The sequence below is a fragment of the Psammomys obesus genome, unplaced genomic scaffold (genome assembly GCF_907164565.1).
Source record: "Psammomys obesus unplaced genomic scaffold, mPsaObe1.curated_primary_1811, whole genome shotgun sequence".
In the NCBI taxonomy this organism is placed as follows: Eukaryota; Metazoa; Chordata; class Mammalia; order Rodentia; family Muridae; genus Psammomys; species Psammomys obesus.
The window spans coordinates 2,945,916-2,967,765 of record NW_026590701.1 but is presented as its reverse complement, the minus strand read 5'-3'; the positions used below and the strand labels follow the sequence as shown (position 1 = coordinate 2,967,765).

Below are 21,850 nucleotides of genomic sequence, written 5' to 3'. Positions count from 1 at the left end.
CCCGCACTCGGGTGCAGCCGGCGGATCCCACGAGGTGCCTCGCAGGTGCGCGGCCCGGGGTGGCGCGCGGGGCCCGGCCCCGGCTCCCGAGGGCGCCCCTCACGCCTCGCTCTCCCGCAGGTCCACGCAGCCCCGCGCAGCCCCCAGCCATGCTCGCGTCCCGGAGCCCCGCTCTGCGCCTCGGTGGGTACGCGCCCTCGCCGCCCGGGCCGCGCGGGCGGAGGCCGCACCACCCACCCCGCTGTCCTCTCCCCGCAGGAGCGTGGCTGCTGCTGCTGCTGCCGCCGCGGCTCGCGCGCGCCGAGGGAGCGGGTGAGTTGGCTGCGGGCGGAGGACGGGGAGATGGGCCGGTCCGCGCGGCCGGGGGACCCGCGGAGGGATGCGGGGCGGGGAGCGGGGACGCGCGCATCCCCGGCGCCCCCCGCGGGCGTGCCTGCTTCCCCACGCCCGGCTCCCCGGGGCCCGCGCGCCGCCCTCCCGAGCCATCAGTCCCCGGTCAGTGCGCGGCGTCCGGCTGGGGAGACCCCGGGCCCCAGCCCACTGAGGGGCGCCTCACGGCCAGGTCCCACCTAGCCCGACCACCTTGCCGCGGGCTTGTACACGCATGGAAAGCACCGGCGGCGGGCCCTAACGCTCCCTCGATCCTCGGGAGAGTTTGGAAGTCCGAGCGTGGTGTCTTTTCTGCGACGGCAGAGACAGTTTGGTTCCTAAACTCTGTTGGCCTTTCTCGAAAGTGGAAACGGTTAAGGACCGCACCTGGCTGCCTCCTTCTCCCTTTGCCCAATAAGTCAGAGTTAGCAGCTCTAGGCAGTTTCGGTCCAGAATTCCGGCGTCATCGTTGCCGCCGTCCCCACCCCTCCCCCATCGCTGAAAACGGGAAAATTTGGGGCAGTGGAGAGAGGTGCTGGAGTCCTGTCGGGAGTTAGGATTTTAACCGAGCTGAGGAATTGCAATTGCACCCGGCGTCTTCCGCTTTCTTCCATGGCCCAGGTAGCAGCAAAAACAAGCGTCCTTGGCTGAGCTTGCCGGGTGAGGGAGGTTTTTTACGAAACACCTGTTTCGGAAAGTCTTGGATAACTACATTTCCCCACGTTTGGAAAATCGTGCTTAATAACCTTAATCTCGATTTAATCAACGATAAATTGACAAGGCCACCATTGGGGCTTGTTGTGATTTGACAAGTTGACACCTTTCATAGTAACTTTCTTGCTTGCATTTCTGAGGCGGTGTCATTGTCGCTTAGGCTGGCCTGGAAATCACGGTGGAACCCACTGTAGCCTCAAACTGAAGGCAATCTTCCTGCCTCTGCTTCCTGAGTGCTGGGATTGCTGTGTGCCACACTGGGTCCAAAACTTCTTTTTTCAGTTGGTCCGACTGATTGTAAGACTTAAGCATATTATGAGTGCTTTCTTTTAAAAGAAAATTGCTCCTTTCCATATCCGTTTGGACAGAGGTGAAAGAGATATAATCAGATTCAAGTAGAGGACTAACCTCCTGGCGACCTCAGTTGTAGAGTGCTCCTTAGGCTAATTGATCTATGGCTTTCGTTCCCTCCTTTGTAAAATGTGCAACTAAATAACACGGTGTATCCAGTTGTCTTACGTGAATGTGAGATTTTAAGGCTCCAGCTAAATCGAGTAAGAAGGCTAAAACGCTCCCTGGAAAGGGTGGCTTCAAGACTTTGGCCTGTGTCCATGAAGACACTCCACAAAGGCTCAGTCCAGATTTACCGTCATCATAAACAACTCTGAGCAGTTTCATCACAGTTGAGATTTCTGTATTTCTGGAATAAAGGCTAGGTCAAAGACTAACACTATTATTTTCTGATGTACTTTCAGTTACATTTTCCAAATTGACTAAGAACTGTGAACATTGTCACATTAGACGTCTGCAGGAATTGGGCCCCAGATTAACGTGGAAATCTCTTTGGGCTTGCTAACATCTAAAACGGTGTCAACATTTAAGTCAATATTTTGGTAGAAATAAAGAAATTAGGAGAGTGAACATAACCCCATGCCCCACCCCCCTGCAACCGTTCTTAAAGAAGCCGGGGGGCGCTCTTGCTCTTCAGCTCCCATTGCCATCACCTGCTTCACCAGAGGCCTGGATATCCGGAAAGAGAAAGCAGATGTTCTCTGCCCGGGAGGCTGCTCTCTTGAGGAATTTTCTGTGTTTGGGAACATAGTGTATGCTTCAGTGTCCAGCATATGTGGGGCTGCGGTCCACAGGTAAGCCGGAACGTGTGGGAGGGGCGTGTGGACGGGAAGTGGCTCAGGAATAACCACTTCCCGTTTAAGGTGTATGGAGCCCTTTTCTACCTGCTTGCTTCTTTTTAGTGCCAATTTTGGCCATAGAAGGTGGATATATTTTTAAGGTTTTCTTGGATATTCTTGCATCACCAAATGTACAAGGAAAGCTTTCTGACAGGGAGCAGATTGCATTACTTTAAAAAAAAATATGTATGAGTATGCGTGTGTATTCGTGTGTGTGCACGTGTGAATGCTATGGGTATTTGGGCGCCCATGGAGAACAGATGGGGTGTGAGTCTCTTGGAGTTCCATGTGGTTGTGAACCACCTCACAGTGCTATGTACTGCACTTGGGGCTCTGGAAGAGCAACAAGCCCTCTGAAACACTGGGCCGTGTCTCCAGCCCTGCATTACTGCTTGGTGACGACATTGCTATGATTCTAAAGCCTGTGTCATTGTGCCATATATTATGGGCTTTTATCCTACACAAGGCATTATTTTAACTTCAGTCACAAGTTTTAAAGTAGACACAGCTTTGCTGTTTTTCGCCTAAGGAGACGGAACTCAGGGTTCTTAAATAGCTTGCAGAATGTCACTATGGTGAGCCAATACCATGCCCCTACAGTAGAATCCCTGCATTACCCTACAGTAGAAGCCCAAGTAAAATTTATCTAACACAGCCCAAGGGCACATGCACTTCATTACTTTAATTGGCACCTCTTTATTAATTCTAAGTCTGAGATGTAGGGAACAGATACCAGTGAATTCTTATCACTTTCAAAAGTTTGCCAACACAGTTATTTCTCCAGATCTATTTGTTTTTGTGTAAGCAAGCCTTAAAAGGGCAGCAGCGAGCATCCTGTCTATTGGACGGTGTTTTCACTGTAACTCTCCAATTGCAGGGGAGTGATTGGCACCGCGGGGGGACCCGTGCGTGTGTACAGCCTTCCTGGTCGGGACAACTATTCCTCAGTAGAAGCCAATGGCATCCAGTCTCAGATGCTTTCCAGATGGTCCGCCTCCTTCGCGGTGACCAGTGGGTACAATTTCTCCGTTCTGCGCCGTGTGTAAACAAACCTACCCCTCAAGAGGATCCTCTGCTTTTCTTAGCACAATCTTTTTTATTCTGACAGAAAACCTTGTAGTTAAGAAGTCAATTATGGGACAGAGTCACCCAAACCAAACTTGGGTGATGGGGGACAGCACTCTCACGTCACACAGTAGAAACCAGAGTCATAATTGTTCGCAGTCTGAATGCCTGGCTACTTAGCAAGTAACAAACTGTCAGACTAGAGAATTCAGTTTGGGGTGATCTTTCAAATACCTCAAGAATGCATTTTGACTCTCCAAACCTAACGGTCAGTGTGGTTATGCCTGAGTCACCATTACCCCCTTACTCATTGTGCACAATTTTAGATTCACAATGGTCTGATAGCAGAGAAGGAAAGCGAAAAACAATAAACCTCTCATTTCAACAGAAGGCAAAAGCAGTACCCAGGAAGCCACAGGACGGGCCGTGTCAACAGCCCACCCACCTGCAGGTATGAAACATCTGATCCCTTGTGACCTGGCACATGATTTGGAGTTAAAAATGTTGTTGGTAGACCCTTTCCTTCAGAACACTAATGTCGAAGAGAAGCAAAGCAGCTACCTCATGTTTACTGATGTATTTTGGATGGAAGCTTTCTACTTTATATTTCACATTTCTTCTCTTTATTATAAATCTAGCTCATCCATTCTCAGTCCTTTCTCTCCCTGATGTGATGGACCATATGTAGAAACTGGTCAAGGACTTTTTTCCAGCTGTTTGCTTCATGAAATTCCCTTAGTTTCTGCACTGTCAAGTGACTAACAGAAATCAGTGCATGTCTGCTACAAAAAGAATATCCAGAGATCTTTTTCCAAAATAGTGGCCATTTTATTACAGATTTATTTTCTGTGTGTGCTTGCATCTATTTATATACATTGTGTGTGTGTGTGTGTGTGCAGGCAGAGGCAGAACCAAAAGAGGGTAGTGGCTATTCTTGAGCTGTGTAATGTGGGTGTTGGGAACCACATCTAGGTCTTCTGCAAGAGCAGTAAGGGCTCTTACCTGTTGCTCCCTCTCTCTGACCTGGTAGTGGCCATCTTAAAGTCAGAGAAATTAAGAACATGTGTTCTACATTCCCAGTCTTGCCTCAGCTGTAGGCTTAAGATAGCAGAGCTTTGGGTAAACACATACAAATACACAGGCCTGCCACAGTGCTGTTGTGTTTCTTGTTGGAGCATTGCACTTCCAATCCAGGAGACCATGAAATGCACTTAAAAGGCCTTTCTAAGAATGACATTCCTTGCCACGGGCTCATCCAGGTGGAAGGTCCTGCTGTGTAAACATCTTGGTGTTGCCCAGCGCTTCCTTTGTTTCAGGTAAACGACTGAAGAAAACACCAGAGAAGAAGTCTGGCAACAAAGGTAAGCTAAGTGTTTGGGGACATGGCGTTCCCTCTGGCGCTCTTGACTAACAAAGCCCTTCTTTGGCTCTCTGCAGAATGTAAGGCAGACATTGCATTTCTCATCGATGGAAGCTTTAATATCGGGCAGCGCCGATTTAATTTACAGAAGAATTTTGTCGGGAAAGTGGCATTAATGTTGGGAATTGGAACAGAAGGACCACATGTGGGCCTCGTTCAAGCCAGGTACCAACTTTAATAAAGTGGAGAGATTAGGTCTTGAATGATGACAACTTACGAGGCTGTTATATTCATTTCAGTTAAAAATAATTGAAGTTTGGACAAGCTCAAATCCAAAGTATAAATTCAGGGTTTAAGAATGTCTATGCAAGGCTGGGCATGGTAGCGCATGCCTTTAGTCCCAGCGCTTAGGAGGCAGAGGCATGTGATAGCTTATGTCAGCTTTGTACTCATCTTTGTGAGTTCAAGGTCAGCCTGGTCTACATAACAAAGAGGCCGTTGAGGGCTGCATTGTGAGACCCAGTCTAAATAAATAAATAAATAAATAAATAAATAAATAAACAAATAAATAAATAAATAAATAAATAAATGAATAGATAAATAAATAAATAAATAAATAAATAAAGCGAGCTCTGAAAACACTTGGCCGCACACGCCAAGTTTCTCAATTCCTAACACTGCAAACAACAACAAAGACTGCCTGGGTAGTCTGTGCAGGTCTGAGTGTGTCACTGGCATAAAAGGACTTGTTAGCGAACTGTACACTGTAGGAGAGCCAGAAAGAGGGCTTTCTGAGGAGAGGTAACCAGCCAGGCCTGTGAACCTTACACAAACACCCTCTCTACTTCTTGGGTTTTCTTTTCTGGAGGAAGCAGCGGTGAGCTCCCTGTACTCTGTCATTATTATTATCATTATTATTTTAGCCTTTTCTGTGTTCCTTCATTGGAGAGCCAAGCATGCCTGTCACCACTCTAGCTGGCAGTGTGGACCTGGGAGAATGGAGCTAAAAAATGAAATGGACTAAAGTCTCATGCAGTAGGCTATCACCATGGGTTCAATTCCCCATGGTCCAGTTCCCAAAATAATGATTTTGAGACTTTATTATTTTATGAACAAATATGGCCTAGGCCATAAGCTTTGGCGTGTTTCCCAACTAGCTCATAACTTATTTTTGCCCATGGGTCCTATTCTCTATGTGCCACATGGCCCATTACCTCTCCTCAGTTTCATGCATCCATCTTCCTCAAAGTCTGAGGCAAATCTTCCCAACTCTGACTCTGTCCCAGAGTTCCTCTTTCCCTTTCCAGAATTCCCACCTCCTATTTCCTGCCTCAGTTAATAGGCCATCAGCTTTTTATTGACAGGTGCTAATTCCATGCAGTACACCAGAGATTCTCTTTAGTAGGCAACTGTGTTTAGGATATCAGACAACTTAGAATATGAAGGTTACGCAAAGTCATGTGGGCAGAATTCACTTTGAGTTCAAGCTGAATATAGTCTCAAGGGCAAAGTCCCATGAGTTTAGGCTGTATACAGTCGTATACAGGACAACACTTGCTTGCAAACATCCTTATGAATAATAAGGGTTAAGATGATGGATAATCTAAAGTAAAACCCACTTGTATTATTACACCTGGGAGGGGCGTGAAAGCATGGTCCAAGAACAGTTCATGTTATGGAGGAACAGAGATTTTAAGACTCTTGTTTTGTTTCCTTGGAATTTTCTCACAAGCTCTCAGAAAGCTCCTCACACAGCTTCGTTCACTGACTGTTCTGACACATGAGCCTCATTCCTGTAAAAATAATATTGGTGAGTTTCAGCACTGTAATGCATTCCTTACAGGAGGCTTGAGAGGTGAGGTAGAGTTGTACATTTCTCAGATCAAGTCTTTTACACAGTTGTTTCTTTCTGTTTGAGAAGACATCTGTCCACATGTATGCTCCCCTTTCCTCCAGTTCAGGCTGTAAAAATGTTGGACCCTGTGTGTTCAGCCCCTAGTGTTTTAAGCATTCTCTAGTAACAAATGTGCACTGTAACCTGTTTATATTATAGTTTTCCGTTGCATATTTGTGTAGACATTCTTCCACTGCATTTCTCTATCACACAGCACCTTCTGATGAGAAGCCTTCTGTCAGCTTTGAATCCCTTTGATGATTTCATTCAGCTGAATTCTTGGATGTGATGTTCAGACACTTCAAGAGTCTCTGATAAAAATAACTAAATTGCATTATAGAAAATTAAGCCAGCTAATACTATCAACAGTAGGCATGGGTAGCCCAGCACAAATACTAGTATTAATTAATGTTCCATCTGTTACTTTGTTTTGTTCTTGTTTTGTTAGTTTTTTGAGACAGGGTTTCTCTGTGCTGTCCTGGAACTTGTTCTGTAGACAACGCTGGCCTTGAACTTAGAGATCCACCTGCCTCTGCCTCCTGAGATCATTTGTTACTTTTTATGGTTGGTTCTGCTTAGAAGTTATTTAACTTTTCTGTATAATATACGCATTTCCCTTTCCTTTAAGATACTGAGCCCTAGGGGCTAGAGAGATGGCTTAGCAGTTAAGGATATTGGTTGCTCTTACAGAGGACCAGGGTTCAATTCCTAGCAACCACATGGTAGCTCACAACTGTCTGTAATCCTAATTTCAGGAGATCTGGCATCCTCATACAGATATACATTCAGGCAAAACACTAGTACACATAAAAAGTAATAAAGACACTGAGCCCTTTATTGTGTTGATTTAAATGCAGTATCAGTTTCATAAATATCTAACAAGTTTCTTTCACTCAGGTACTGATTGTTCGTTCGTTCTTTCTCTCTTTCTTTCTTTTTGGTGATTTTGGTATTTCTGTTTTGCAGATCAGAGTGGCCTTGAATTCAGAGATCTGCCTGCCTCTGCCTCCCAAATGCTGGGATTAAAGGCATGTGCCATCATGCCTGGCTTAAGTAATTATATTTTCTAAGTATTTCGATTATTATAGCTTTACTGTATATTTTAATATAACCTGAGGCAATTCTACATGCCTTTCTTTCTTACATTTTCTTGTTTTAGGTTATTTAACCCTGTGCTTTTTCAAAGTGAAAGCTGCATTAACCTATGGACTCAGGGGTTTCTGCTTTAGGAAACACTAAAATAAAGAGCTACTATTTAAATAGAGCACAATGACCCTTGAGTCATTAGCAATGCAAAAAAATAAGATGAATCTCCTAAGTCAGAATCTGAATAGTTGAAAGTAGCTACAAACTGAAAAAGTAATCATGCCATGAAATGAAATTCTGTGCATTACACTAGAAATGCCGACATAAACCAGCAGGTGTGCAGATAGTCTGTGCTTTTCTTGTCACACAGAAACCTTGAAGAGTTAGGTACTGTAGTACACACCTTCAGCCCCTCAGCTCAGAAAGCCGAAGCAGAGATCTTGTCTTAAAAAAAACAAAAAACAAAAGCGAAACCTGACATTAAAATGGCTACCTATGCTACAAGCTTAAGAAATCGTACTTAATGAAATACTGACTTTAAAGAGGTGTTATTGTTTTATTCATTTCCTGTGTGTGTGCACGCGCGTGCGTGCATACAGTAGAGGACAGCCTCGGGTTTTCTTCGGTGCCATCACTTCTTGCTGTTGTTTAAGATGGGTATCTCATGGGGCTGGACTATGAGCTGCCTGGCCAGTGGGTCCCAGGGATGTACCCCCCAACACGAGGATCACACATGGGCCACCACACTCAGCTCCCTTTACATGGGCCCTGGGGCTTGAACCCTGGTCCTGGGCTGAACCATCTCCCCAGTCCTCAACATGGTCTCTAATGAACAAAACACAGTTAAAAGTGATCTGAATTTCTTTAACTCTCACAGGATTGGCAAATGTCACTGTCATTTTATAAGAAAAATTTAACATTGTAGTCTTTTTACAATGCATTCTTATACCCTTTCCCATCTTTAAAAGTCTTAGGGTCTGGAAATGTGGCTCCGTGACTAAGAACATTGGTTGCTCTTGCAAAGGACCCAGGTTCACCTACATGGCTGCTCACATGTGTGAAACTCAGGAGATCCAGAGCCTTTTTCTGACCTCTGTAGGCATCGGGCATGCGCATGGTGCACTGACAGAACATGCAGGCAACACACCCATAAACATACACAGTCATTTCAAATACCTTTTGACCAGAGAGGCCTAGGTTAATAGAGGGCTGATGTATTCTCCCATCCAACTGTTTCCTGCCTACTTGGTACCCAATTGTGTAGACTCCACTAAAGCCAAAACTCAGTGCCATACCTGCTTCGACATCCTGCATACATAGTCTGTATCTCCAGTTCCAACCTAAATTTTGGAATGATTTTGGAGCCAGTTAAGTCTGAATTTAAAAGGTAACCATGTTTTGTTAGCCACATTACTTAAGTGTCCTAAGCCTGTTCCTTTAACTCATTGGGATAGTTCTACCTTGTAAAAAGATGAAATTGTGTGTGCTCAGCTATCATCCAAACAATAGTAAACTCTGAATGTAGCGGCTGTACTTATTACAGCTCTAGACCATTCCCAGTGAGCGCAAGCATTGTGAGAGCTGACTGTATACTATGTGATTTAAAAAGACCTGGGTCTGCCTTCAGTTTTGTTTTTTATACATTTATGTGAGGGTTTTGTGTGTCTGTTTTCTCCTTGCATATATGTCTGACTCATGTATGTGCCTGGTGGCTACAGAGATCAGGGGCATTAGATCCTACTGGGAAGTGAACCTGGGTTCTCTGCCTGTAATTTTTTTAAGGTCATCTAACTGCCTATTTTGCCTTTCCTGAAAAACTTTCTCTTCTCCTTTTTATAGTGAACATCCAAAAATAGAATTTTACTTGAAAAACTTTACTTCAGCCAAAGATGTCTTGTTTGCCATAAAAGAAGTAGGTTTCCGAGGGGGTAATTCCAACACAGGTAAGTACACCTCGCAGACGATTATTATAGAGCTGCGAACAGCGTGCACCATTTAGGAGCCATTCCCTCCTAGCACTTCACCTTGGCTGGATCTGGATCTCATCACCTGGCCAACAGACAGATGGAAAATATACCAATGGGTTAGCTGATTTTTGTTTTTGTTTTTTTTTTTGGACAGGATTTCTTGGTTGTCCTGGAACTCTTTAAACCAGGCTGCCCTCAAACTCAAGAGATCCACGTGCCTCTGCTTCCCATGTGCTAGGATTAAAGGCGTGCACCACCAGCACATGGTGCTCATAATTCTAAAAAATAAAACCTCTACAGCACTGAGTTTATAATCCTTACATTACATAGGTTACTGCTTTAGTACCTGTTTATAATCGAAGACCAGCAGACCTAGCCCATGCAGGAAGAGGCTTTGGAAGGCTCCCTGTTCTCGAGCTGGCCTCTGGGTTAGCAGGGGCTAACACATGACAGGAAGGGATGTGCTGTTTGTTAACCGATGGAAGGAAATGTGAGACTTCGGGAAGGTAGAGTGGGAAGCAGGGTAGGTTGTGAAGACCAAAAATAGGCCTGAAGGATAATTAATAGATTGTTTTACTAACTGAATTCCACAAGTTAAAATTCTTAAACTTTACGGCATCAAGTTGTTACCCAGAATAAAAATGTCCACTGAGCCATGACAAATGCTGTTCATTTGCTTGTTTTTAGGAAAAGCCTTGAAGCATACTGCTCAGAAATTCTTTACGGCAGATGCCGGTGTAAGAAAAGGGATACCAAAAGTGGTGGTGGTGTTTATTGATGGCTGGCCTTCTGATGACATTGAGGAAGCAGGCATTGTGGCCAGAGAATTTGGTGTCAATGTTTTTATAGTTTCTGTGGCCAAGCCCATCCCTGAAGAGCTGGGGATGGTTCAGGATGTGGCATTTGTTGACAAGGTAGGGTGTGAGGGCAAGTTCCTGTTAGTGGGGAGCATGGGTTGAGTTTGGGGCCTCTTAAAGCCTAGTCCTGACAAGTCCATTAACTAGATTAACGAACATAAAATGTTTGATAAGGGCCTGGAAGAGGAAACCTGTAATCCTAGCTACTCAATAAGGCTGAGGCAACAGGATTACAAGTTCAGGGCCAGACTGTGCAACTGAGTAAGACCCCCTAGCTCAAAATGAAAAGTAACAAAAGGGTGGAGATACCAGTGGAAGATGCTAGGTTCATTCTCCATTGCCACAGTTTGCAAAATATTAAATGACTTTTGCTCTTTGGGATGTCTTTTGTCTTTCCCCATCAGGCTGTGTGTCGGAACAATGGCTTCTTCTCTTATCACATGCCCAACTGGTTTGGAACTACAAAATACGTAAAGCCTCTGGTGCAGAAGCTCTGTACTCACGAACAGATGATGTGCAGCAAGACCTGTTACAACTCTGTGAACATCGCCTTCCTGATCGATGGCTCCAGCAGTGTCGGAGATAGCAATTTCCGCCTCATGCTGGAATTCGTTTCCAACATAGCAAAGACATTTGAAATCTCAGACATTGGAGCCAAGATAGCTGCTGTACAATTCACTTATGATCAGCGCACAGAAATGAGTTTCACAGACTATGACACCAAAGAGAACGTTCTGGCTGTTCTAGCGAACATACGCTACATGAGTGGTGGGACAGCTACTGGTGATGCCATTTCCTTTACTGTTAGAAATGTCTTTGGTCCCATAAGGGGGAGCCCCAACAAAAACTTCCTGGTTATTGTCACAGACGGGCAGTCCTATGACGACGTCCGAGGCCCTGCTGCAGCCGCCCATGACGCAGGTGAGACGGTTCTCCTTTATATTAGCATTAAGGAAGGGGTCCTGTGAATTCTAGGAGATGGCATTTTTGTATTAAGTATCCTTGCCATGTGAACTTACATATTCTATGAGCCTTAGAGTCTGAGTTCTTCAGTTCTTGGAAGAACTGAAGTTCCTCCTAGCTTCACTGAAAACCTAACCCGAGTTTTTGCGTGTTAAAGACTAGCAATTTAAAATTAACAAATTAGTACACTTTTTTCAGAAGATTTGAGTATTTTTCCTGTATCTATGTATATGCGCCATGTGTGTACCTGTGCCCATGAAGGACAGAAGAGGGTCTTGGATCCCCTGGAGTTATGGATGTTTACGAACTATGTAGGTGCTGGAAATTGAACACAGGTCTAGTTCAAGAGCAACACTATTCTTACTGGCCGAGACATCTTTCCAGCTCCAAGCGTTAGAATTTTTGATTATTGGACTTGTCAATGTAACTTCAAAGACTGAAGTAGAGGAAACAAAATTATCACTAGGTCTAATCCCTCAGACAATGCAACCCTCTCCACTTGTGGATCCTTTTATGGCAGTCTTGCTTTAATGTGATACGACTCCAAAATGATGTTAAGAGTTACAATAACAGTAGGTTATGCCTACTGCAGGGTCTCTAACAAGATAGATCACCTTGAGAGTTTCCTTCTGTTCGATGCATTGTCTTGAATCGGTTGGCCGTCTCAGTATTTTCATAAGTTATTAATATATGGTAAGTTCTGGCATAATCAAAACAACTATAGTCTACCTTAAAAACTTAGCAGATTTCACTTAAAATTTATTAGGCAGTTTTCTCTGCGGCTATGCATTAATGTATGGAATGTGACTTTGTATGTTGCCTAGAGCTATTTTTAACTCATTTAAAAATATTTCCATTGTAGGTATCACCATCTTCTCTGTTGGTGTGGCTTGGGCTCCTCTGGATGACCTGAAAGATATGGCCTCTAAACCCAAGGAATCACACGCTTTCTTTACCAGAGAGTTCACAGGACTGGAACCAATTGTCTCTGATGTGATCAGAGGCATCTGTAGAGATTTCTTAGAATCCCAACAATAACCAATACTCTTGTCAACTCAAAGAATAAGGACAAGGGGCTCTAATATGCAAATTGTATTCTTAGTACCTAAGTACTATAGCTTACCGGGATCAGAAAATATGTCAGCAGCTGTTTAAAGCAAATGATCATTCATTTGAGATTCCCAACTTAAAAAGGTTGAGACTTGAAAATCAGGGTCCTTAGAAACTCAGGAAGAGATGTCACGGATTAAAATTGAGGGATTTAAAATCATCCTCCAAGTGGCTATGTAAGCTCCACGGCTCCAAGAACACAAAGCACTCTCCCTTCTTGAATCACTCTGCAGACCATGCAAGGAAGACATGAAGTTCAAATATTTTGACCCATATGTTTTCTTAAAACCAGCCAACAGACAGCTGTTATTTCGTGCACTAGTCATAATTACACATTATATGGGATCATGTATCAAGCTTCTTTTGTAGTGTTTTCATAACTTAATGGTTGAAAATACCACGTTGAGTAAAGATAGGACTGCCTAGTATTTTTCTATTTATATCCTTAATTTTATGTGTATAGACAGGTATGTACTCCAAGAGAAAATGTTTAAGCAGGTAAAATTTTTGAAAAAAGATATTTCAAGTATTGTAACAGGAAGAGATACATGGCACAATAGCATGGATGTATCAACAATAAAACTGCTAGTGACTTACTGAGTGCCTAGTTATTAACCCTAGTACTTTTATGACAAGAAATCTACTCTTGCTAATTTAGATGGAATGACCAATCTGAATTAAAAGTGGTTCAATAGTGTCTCTCATTCAATTACACACTGGCTGCCTACTGCAGACATCACAGTCACTACCAGGTTAACTACGCATAACCAAGGTCATGCTCTTGAGCACATGCTAAAAACTTACCGCCTTTGTGAAGTTGATGTCAAGCAGAGTATCAAATCCACTCAGTTTGGATTAGAGCCCGTAGGGGCTCTTGCCACAGGAAACCTACCAGCCTATCTTGAGTACCTTCTCTAAACCAGATTCTGTCCCTCTCCCTACCTACCTGTAGATGTTTACTACCAACTGATTTGGAAAAAATACTGGTTGTTGACTCATGATTTACTGGAGTATACCCAAGTTTCACAGTCCGTGCCAAGTTAAGGATTGTGTGAGAAGAGAAAGAACTTGGGTATCTCAAAAATTACATAAAAACTTAAGAACATTCCTCCTTCCCTCCCCTCTCAGAGAAGGCATTTGTGAATGAGGAGAATTCACCATAAGTAACTAGGTTTATTTAACCTAGTTAAACTCACAAGCTCTCCTAGGAGTAGAGGAAACCCCAACTTCCACTCATTAGCTCTTTTACAAGTCTTTTAATTCTTCAAAGGACAAAACTTTTGAGACATCTGAGGTAACCAGAGATGCTAACACAAATTGTCAAAAGATTTTAAAAATTTAGAAGTTTAAAAAGAGAAAAGTTTAAATTTCAAGATGCCAAGCATTTCTGTAAGTGAACAATCAAAGGATTAATAACTAAGGAAACATAGTTTTTTAAAAATCTACTTCAGAGACAGAATAATCCCTGCCTTCTTAGTACTGAGCTGACAGGCCACACTACACAGCTTTCAAAAGACACGTTACAATTCAGTTTCAGCAGGCATATCTGAATTTCAGGTGTTAGCTCATTCTGTAAAGCTTTGCTGTACTTTTTTGAGACAAAGTCTCTTATCCCAGGCCAGCCCTGAACTGAGGACCCTGCTGGCATTACAGACATAAGAGCCACTATGCCTGTGCCTGGCTCATCATTTTATAACTTTTGATGAGTTATGATGGTTTTCAGTTGGTAAAGCCTGAAATAAGGAAAGTAAATACAATTATGAGAGACACAATGATTAAACATCAAGGAGAAAAAAAAAACATAGTAAAATTAAAATACCATTAAAACTTAACAGTCAAAATTATTTTCCGTAAACCACAAATGGAAATACATATAAAATGAAAATTAGACATTTCTTCAACCTTTTAGTCTCGTCCTGCTTACTATCATTAAAATAGTAAACATACTATTTTTAAACCCCTACGTTTTAGTACACTGTGAAAGACACAAATGTTTTTGCACTGCAGTATCAGCACATTGAAGTTAGTTATGCAACAGCCTCAGAAGGTTGCCACAAAGGAGCTTTGGGGAAATCTGTTATTTAAGGAGAGGAATTGGGAGATTCTTTCTTTAGTTTTTTCATTTTTCAGCTCAGAAAACACAGCACTCAGCGTCCACTTGGTCTAAGGGGCACACCTCTGAGGGGTGTGTAGGCCCACATGTGCATGCAGAGGTCTGAGTAGGCTGTCTTCTTCCCGTGCCTACCATCCTAATGCCTTGACCCAGCGGGCTGGGGGCGGGGGGGGTCGTCTCACAGAACCAGAAGCTCACCATTCAGGCCTAGGCTGGCTGGCCAGTGAGCTCCCCGGATCCTTCTGTCTTTGCCTCCTCAGCACTGGGGTTATATGCATGCAGTCACACCCCGCCTTTCACATGGGTGCTAAATTCAAACTCACTGAACTACAGCCCAGACCCCAGAAGCAACAATTACTTTTTAAATTTTTGAAGTCTTATTTTTTTTTTTTTATCACCAAAAACTAGGTCATCTGAAATTTCCAAATGTGGAACTTAAATTTTTAAAAATAAAAAATTTAAATACAAATAGAAATTTGCATAGAAGTTCTATAATGCCTAATTCAATTCCATTTGCAATTTCCAGGTAACTTTTAACTTTATAAGGACAAATTTCTTTTTTGGAGGCAGTGGGGGATTGTGGAGTTCTGTACGTTTATTTTATGTTCCCAGGAATTCCTTAGGGCATTTGATCAGATTCTGGTATCTATCTGTGCAGCCACGCTCAGCAGTTGCCTAGAAAGGGACAACCTTCTACTAGTGAATGATGCAGTTTATTCTTTGCTCAACATTCCTGTGGAAACAGGTACAGCTAAACAAGACAGCACTATTTACTTTAAAAAACTCAAAAGCAATAGGATATCTAAGCAGTTATTTAAATAGCATCTTTGAAATCTGGGGATGAGGATGACACTGGATTTCTAATTTTAACAGCTTAAAAGCTACACTGGTGGTGTGAGATACTTTGAAAAGTATACTTAATAGTGTTTCTGGGGCATGCGTGCGCCACAAGACCAATAGAGCCAACAACTATGGGCCCAGAGGGTCCTGCAGAGACTGATGCACCAACCAAGGACCACACATGAAGAGGACCTAGGTCCCCCTGTTCAGATGTAACCAATAGGCAGCCCAGTCTCCACGTGGGTCCCCAACTGTCTCGGACATAAACTTGGTTGCATGCTCTTTGACCACTTGCCCCTGGCAGAGCAACCTTGCCAGGCCACAGAGGAAGAGGATGCAGCCAGTCCTGATGAGACCTGATAGGCAGGGGTCAGTTGGTAGGGGAGGAGGGCTCCCCCTTACTGAGGGGTAGGGGGGAGCAGGGAGAGAGGGACGTTAGGACCAGGGCTACAATTGGAATGTAATGTGAATAAATTTAAAATTTATTTGAATTTAAAAAAGCAAGTGTTTCTGTTGTAATCTTACCGGAGTATCATTTAATATAAAAAGAAGAGCATGAAAACAAAGGTCTCAGACACCACCTACAAAATATAAAAAGAAGAACATGAAAACGAAGGTCTACAAAATATTAAAGAAGAGCGTGAAAAACAAAGGTCTAAGACACCACCTCCATTTTCTAGTTTAATCATGGAGAGTATTGCACTTTATTATTCAACACGAAATGACGTGGCCAACAGCAGCATACAGGTACACAATTTAGTATTTATTATATGCATTTTATGTACATTATTTTTCAACAGCTGTATGTTTGTTCTGTGGTACAATCTTAAAAATTTGCTGATTCATAGTCTGTAAAACAAAAACCTTACAAAACTCATCAAAACTCGCAAACTGATCAGAAAAGGCTTTTGGAAGACTAGAAAAAAATACTTTATTGTCTTAATCATGCATTACACAAAGAAAATCTTCAGTTACACCATAAAAGTAAGCACATCTAAAAAATAAAACAGGGGAAACTAGTCCAAACCCAGCAGACTTCTATATCCTGATTCAACTTTAAATATCTTACTTGTAATGGTAATTAAATATTCTCCAATATTTTTATTTTTTTTAAACTAGATCATTTTGCTTTGGAAATCATGGCAAATCAAGATAGTATGTTGAGGGAGAAACACCTTGGTTTGTAACTTAACTATAAAATATTCCATTTTTAGTCTATTTTAGACTGTTCAAAGAGTTCCAAAATAGATATACAGGTTCCTTTAGCACATTAATAAAAGGATATAAAGAACAACAAAAAGTGAAATAAATAATAGGCCATTAGCAAGATGGATAATCCTTGATAAATAAACTTGTAAATACAGTAAGATGTACAAAATATCACATAGTGATAGGATGTCAAGGTTAGTTTGTAAAGAGTTCATTTGGAGTACTAAACTCCACAGCTTTGTTTTAATATACTTAACAGTCCTTGGTGAATGAAGACATGTAAATGAAGGTGATTTATCATCTTTATGAAGGACTTAGCTGAGCTGTATTAGGCAAAAGAAGAAAAGGAAGTGGTTATGGGTGGCAGGTTAGTGAAATCTGTTTTAGGGCTGTACAAGGCAGAAATACATCAAGATGACCTTGAGCACTGTTGTGACAGGCTAGATATATAAAAAGACTTATAAAAACTAGAATTTTATCCAAACATTTTGTGCAACTAATGCTAAAATATTTTAAGTTAAATTTTCTTTTCTTTCTTTTTTCTTTTTTTAAAGCAAAAAAATAAGTTTAAAAGGGAATCTGTGGCATCCAACTGATGAACATAAGATCACTAAGAGATGAAAAATTACTCCTGGAGCTTGCTTCCCCACAAGAGCACCACATTCCTAACCCTAGGGCAGCACAGAGTCCAACAAAAAGTCCTTTTTTTTGTAAGATCAGACTCCACATTGGCTTAAACACCTTTGAAAAATGAAAACAAAAAGCCGCTCAGTTCACATCCAGTAATAGGGAACAGATACTGGAGTCCTTTTTCTTTCCATCCCACAAAATACAGTTAATTACAGTTAAACTAAGAAGCCTGGCATTAAGATGTGATTCCCAGCTTATGCCTGCTCTCACCAGGCAGATCACATGTAGTGTCATATCAGCAACCTTCTTGATGGCAGTGATGCAGCAGACCCCCTTTCTGACCAAGTAAGTCTTTTTTCATGACGCGAGTCTATGTTGGTTCACACAAACACCTTGGCAAGAGCATCAGCTCCTGCACTGGCGATATATGCCTTTGAGGGATGGAAAGCAACAGCGTAAATGGACTCATCTAATTTCTTCCTATGAGCTGTTATTTCTTGTACACATGTCTTACTGTCCAAATTCCATAATCTAATGGAACAGTCATGACCTGTAAAAGACAAATAAAATTTGTTAGTAACAATTCTTTTATAAAGTTTGTGGGTTGCACAGAAGTTCAAACTTACTTCCAGACATCAAATAGATTCCATTGGGATCTACTGCTAAACTTGTAACAGCATCCAAATGAGCTACCATAGAATGGATCATTTTACCTATAAAACACAACAGAGGATTAATGCTGAGAGGCAGAAGCTAAAAATACACCAGCAACAGAAAACAATCACCACAGCAGTATTTCTTAGTCCTGGAAAAATACTCATAACATAAAATGTTAGTATTTTAAACATTTGGAAGCACACAATTCACAGTAAGCAACCACCACATTTTCATCTCTGAGAAAGAAAATCTTGTTCCAAGTATGCAATCTCTGACCAATCCTTAGGAACAATGGTCTATTCTTTCTAGAGATTGGCCTATTCTGGATGCTTTATACGAAATAGATTCTGAATATGTAGCTTTTGTATATTTTCACTTAGCATATTTTTCAAGATGCATCTACTATACTAACAGTCTAAAGAAAAATTTTAATATTATATTATTGTTATTTTTAAAAGACTCTGCTCCTAAATGAAACATTTCCTATAGGTGGAGTCAGTAGATAAACAGAAGATCACATGTCTGAGGAAAGCAGAAACTTGCAAACTTTGGACATCCTGCCCCACCTTAAGTTTTCTTTCTTTTAATTTGTAACTTATGTGAATGTATTATATGGGTGTCTATGTATGTGCCCCAGAAGTCAGAGAGGTGTCAGCTCCCTGCAGCTGGAGTTTCAGGCAGTTCAGAGCTGCCTGATGTGGGTACTAAGGAACATAAGTGCTCTTAGTCACTGAGCCCTTTCTCCAGCCTTTAAGTCTTCTGGAAACAGTAAACAACTGCTGGGGAAGGATCCACTTTTCAGAGATTTCTCCCAACTGCAGACCTGCCTAAAAGTTGTGCAGAGTGCCATCCCACCCACACTGGAGTGGGCTTTTCTCTATTGCAACTTTTTTTTTTTTTTAAACCTATTCCTGTTCCTGTTATTGACTCTAGTAAGAACTTAAGCATAATCACTACTCTAGTCTTTCCTGGGTTTCTTTTCTGGGGTGATATAATGAATTGTCTTACCGTAACAGTCTACCACACAATTGTTTGTTTTTGTGTGTGTCTACAAGTTTATATTTAATGTTTTTTATTTTGCTTTTGGAGACAGGGTTTCTGTGTAGCCTTGTCTGTCTTGTACTTGCTTTGTAGACTAGGCTGCTGCCCGAATTCATGAAGATCATCCTTCCTCTGCTTCCCAGAGTGCTGGGATTACAGGCTCGAACAACCGTGCCCAGCTTAAATTTATTATAAGATTAATTTCATGTGTATGAATGTTTTGCCTGCATGTATCTGAAGCTGCAAATGTCAACAGAGGGCATTGGAACCACTGAAATTAGAATTACAAATGGTTGCAAGCCTCGTGGGTTTTGGGAATAAAACTTGGGACCTTTGCAAGAGGAACAAGGGCTATTAACTTTTGTGTTGACTCACCAAGGTGAAATTTAAAACAAGCTGTAAATACAAACTGTACAGTACAGGATCTTTGGGGGAAAGAGTATGGTAACGTGATTTGATGAAGGAAAAGCAACATCAACAATTGATTCATTCTGGGGTCATCAAGATGGCTTCGCAGACAGGCACTTGTCAACAAGCATAACCACCTGAGTTTGAGCCCAGGAAGGAAAACAAACCTTTGCAATCGTCTTCTGACCTCTACATGCATGTAGCCACAAACACAAATATGTTTAAAAGAAAAATTCGGCCAGGCACGGCAATGCACGCCTTTAATCCCAGCCCTTGGGAGGCAGATGCAGGTGGGTCTCTGTGAGTTCAAGGCTGGCCTGGTCTACATAGTGAGACAGCCTGCACTATGTGGGAAAATCCTGTGTCAAAAAGAAAAAGAAAAAGCCACCCATAAAACAGCAAACAATGATACTTTAGAAAAATGAGTTTCCACTTAATTAGCATGAGTGTTATTTCACTAGATGTTCCTAATGAAAGGCAGGAAGCCTCGTAAATATAACTTGTGACAGCTGTGATCACCTGCCAGAGTGCCAGTCTCATCTGACATTTACATTGGGAAATAAAAAAGTTCTACTCTCCCAACTTCCCCCTGGGTTGTAACTGCTGACCTGACTACAAAACCAGAACACAGTATACAAAACTACTCTCAAACCTAAAAAGTCTGACCATTTTTTGGCAATACTAAAGAGTTACCACTTGAGGACAAAGCAAAGATGCCTCTGTTGACTTCAAGTCACAGCTGTTTATTTCTCATTATCACTAAAATATTAACAGATTAATTTTAGGAGTTGCTGATAGCCGAGAAGCAGAAAATCCACTTAGTATTTTTAAGTATAAAATTTTAACTAATTCTTGGAGTTTTCTACAATGTGCACAGCTTAATCAAATTCATTTCCCGTTCCTTTCATCCCCTCCCCAATTTCATGTCCTCTTTTCTCTTATTTTTGAGATCATAATATAATTACATCATTTATCCCTTCCCTTTCCTCCTTCAAGCCCTTTGTGGTGATATGAGTAAAAACGGCCCCTTATAATAAACTCGTATGTTTGAATGCTTGATTATTAGGGAGTGGCATTACTTGAGTAGTAGGTGTGACCTTTTTAGAGGAACTGTGTCACTGGGGGTAGGCTTTGGAGTTTTCCTTCTTGCTGCCTGTGGATTCAGATGGGGAACTCTCAACTACTTCTCCACCACTATGTCTGCCTGCATGACCACAATGAAAATGGACAAAACCCCTGAACCTATAAGCAAGCCCCAATTACATGCTTTCTTTCATTAGAGTTGCTGTAGTCATGGTGTCTCCTCACAGCAATAAGAGTGACTAAGATTACTTCCCGATATATCCCCCTTGCTCTTCCAAACTCATTAGCTTTTACATGCATATAATACATGCATACACCAAAAGATAACTTGCTCAGTCTGTAATATGTTACTTGTGTGTCTATTTTCAGGACTGACCATTTGGTACTGGATAACCACTTGGTGTGCCCTTCGCTGAGGAAGACTCTCCCATTTTCAGTATTTCTCTGTTTGGGGTTGAGTCTTTGGGGTCTTCCCAATCTACTTTGGCTCCTATGTATTGTCACTGTCCTTGCTCAGCTCATGTCTAGGTAGCTTGGTGAGACTTTATGGGCATATCTTCTGATATTATTGGTCTTAAAGCAGATTCCCTACTCCTCTTCTGCAGTGATCTTTAATCCTTAGGTTCAGGAGTATAAAATGTGTAGTCTAGGCTGGCCTCAAACTTGAACTAGTAATCTTCCTGCCTCTGCGGCTATTGCTGAGTGCTACCACAACTGGCTCCTCTTCAAAATATATATAACACATGTACATATTATATACTTTTTTTATTTTTATGTGTACAAGTGTTTTGCTTGCACATATGAAAGTGTTCTGTGTAGGTGCCTGGTGTCCACTGAGGCTAGCAGAAGGGGCTCAATCCCCTGGAACTGAAGTTAAAAATCACTATGTAGAATTCTTAAAAAAACAAACACACAAAAAACATATATTAAAAAAAAAATCACTATGTGGGTGCTAGGAAACTAAACCTGGGGTCCTCTGCAAGAATAGTTAAGTTCTCTTAACCACTGAGCCATCTCTCCAGCCCAAATGTAATCATAATCATCATAATCATCATCACCATCTACCAAGTCCATTTTGTGCTGCCTTTTTTATGCATGGCCACCCACCAGAAGTGGAAGATGGTCAGCCTACCAGAGGCCACATCCTTAAACAAAATGGACTCTCCCTCTTCCAAAAGCTATCAATTGTCAATAGCTCCCCAGTTAAGAGGGGATAGCCCTTGAGGATTCCTGCCCTCTCCTGTACATACCCTGGAATTCAGACTTGTTTAAGTGAACACACCTGCTGATAACA

At 42.0% G+C, this 21,850-nt stretch overlaps 2 protein-coding genes across 5 annotated transcripts in view; one reads left to right on the top strand and one right to left on the bottom strand.

Moving 5' to 3' along the window:
* On the top strand, nt 1–13,163 carry Coch (cochlin). 2 transcript variants are annotated; one of them, XM_055608626.1, is made up of 12 exons: nt 1–45; nt 121–183; nt 259–312; nt 2,072–2,228; nt 3,151–3,284; nt 3,727–3,789; nt 4,655–4,699; nt 4,776–4,923; nt 9,518–9,621; nt 10,333–10,559; nt 10,907–11,423; nt 12,328–13,163. In XM_055608626.1, exons 2-12 carry the CDS (start codon nt 150–152, stop codon nt 12,501–12,503), a joined length of 1,659 nt encoding a protein of 552 aa, XP_055464601.1. In that variant the 5' UTR covers nt 1–45; nt 121–149; the 3' UTR covers nt 12,504–13,163. The 2 variants fall into 2 exon arrangements, with proteins under 2 accessions (XP_055464601.1, XP_055464602.1); XM_055608627.1 differs by having other exon boundaries at nt 7–34.
* A 3,107-nt stretch (nt 13,164–16,270) lies between these two features.
* Strn3 (striatin 3) overlaps nt 16,271–21,850 on the bottom strand; it is an 83,405-nt gene continuing 77,825 nt past the window's right edge. For all 3 annotated transcript variants that reach the window (XM_055608518.1, XM_055608519.1, XM_055608520.1), the window contains 2 exons: nt 17,994–18,080; nt 16,271–17,917 (listed from right to left, as the gene is read on the bottom strand). In XM_055608518.1, the coding sequence (XP_055464493.1) occupies nt 17,748–17,917; nt 17,994–18,080 (257 nt within the window). In that variant the 3' untranslated portion in view covers nt 16,271–17,747. The remainder of the gene's footprint in view (nt 17,918–17,993; nt 18,081–21,850) is intronic.

Bases quoted from the DNA above. Each gene is read 5' to 3' on its own strand.
- Coch (XM_055608626.1), top strand. From the start codon at position 150: ATGCTCGCGTCCCGGAGCCCCGCTCTGCGCCTCG. The intron at 2,229-3,150 runs GTAAGCCGGAAC...CTCCAATTGCAG, and splicing joins TGTGGGGCTGCGGTCCACAG to GGGAGTGATTGGCACCGCGG. The intron at 3,790-4,654 runs GTATGAAACATC...CCTTTGTTTCAG, and splicing joins AACAGCCCACCCACCTGCAG to GTAAACGACTGAAGAAAACA.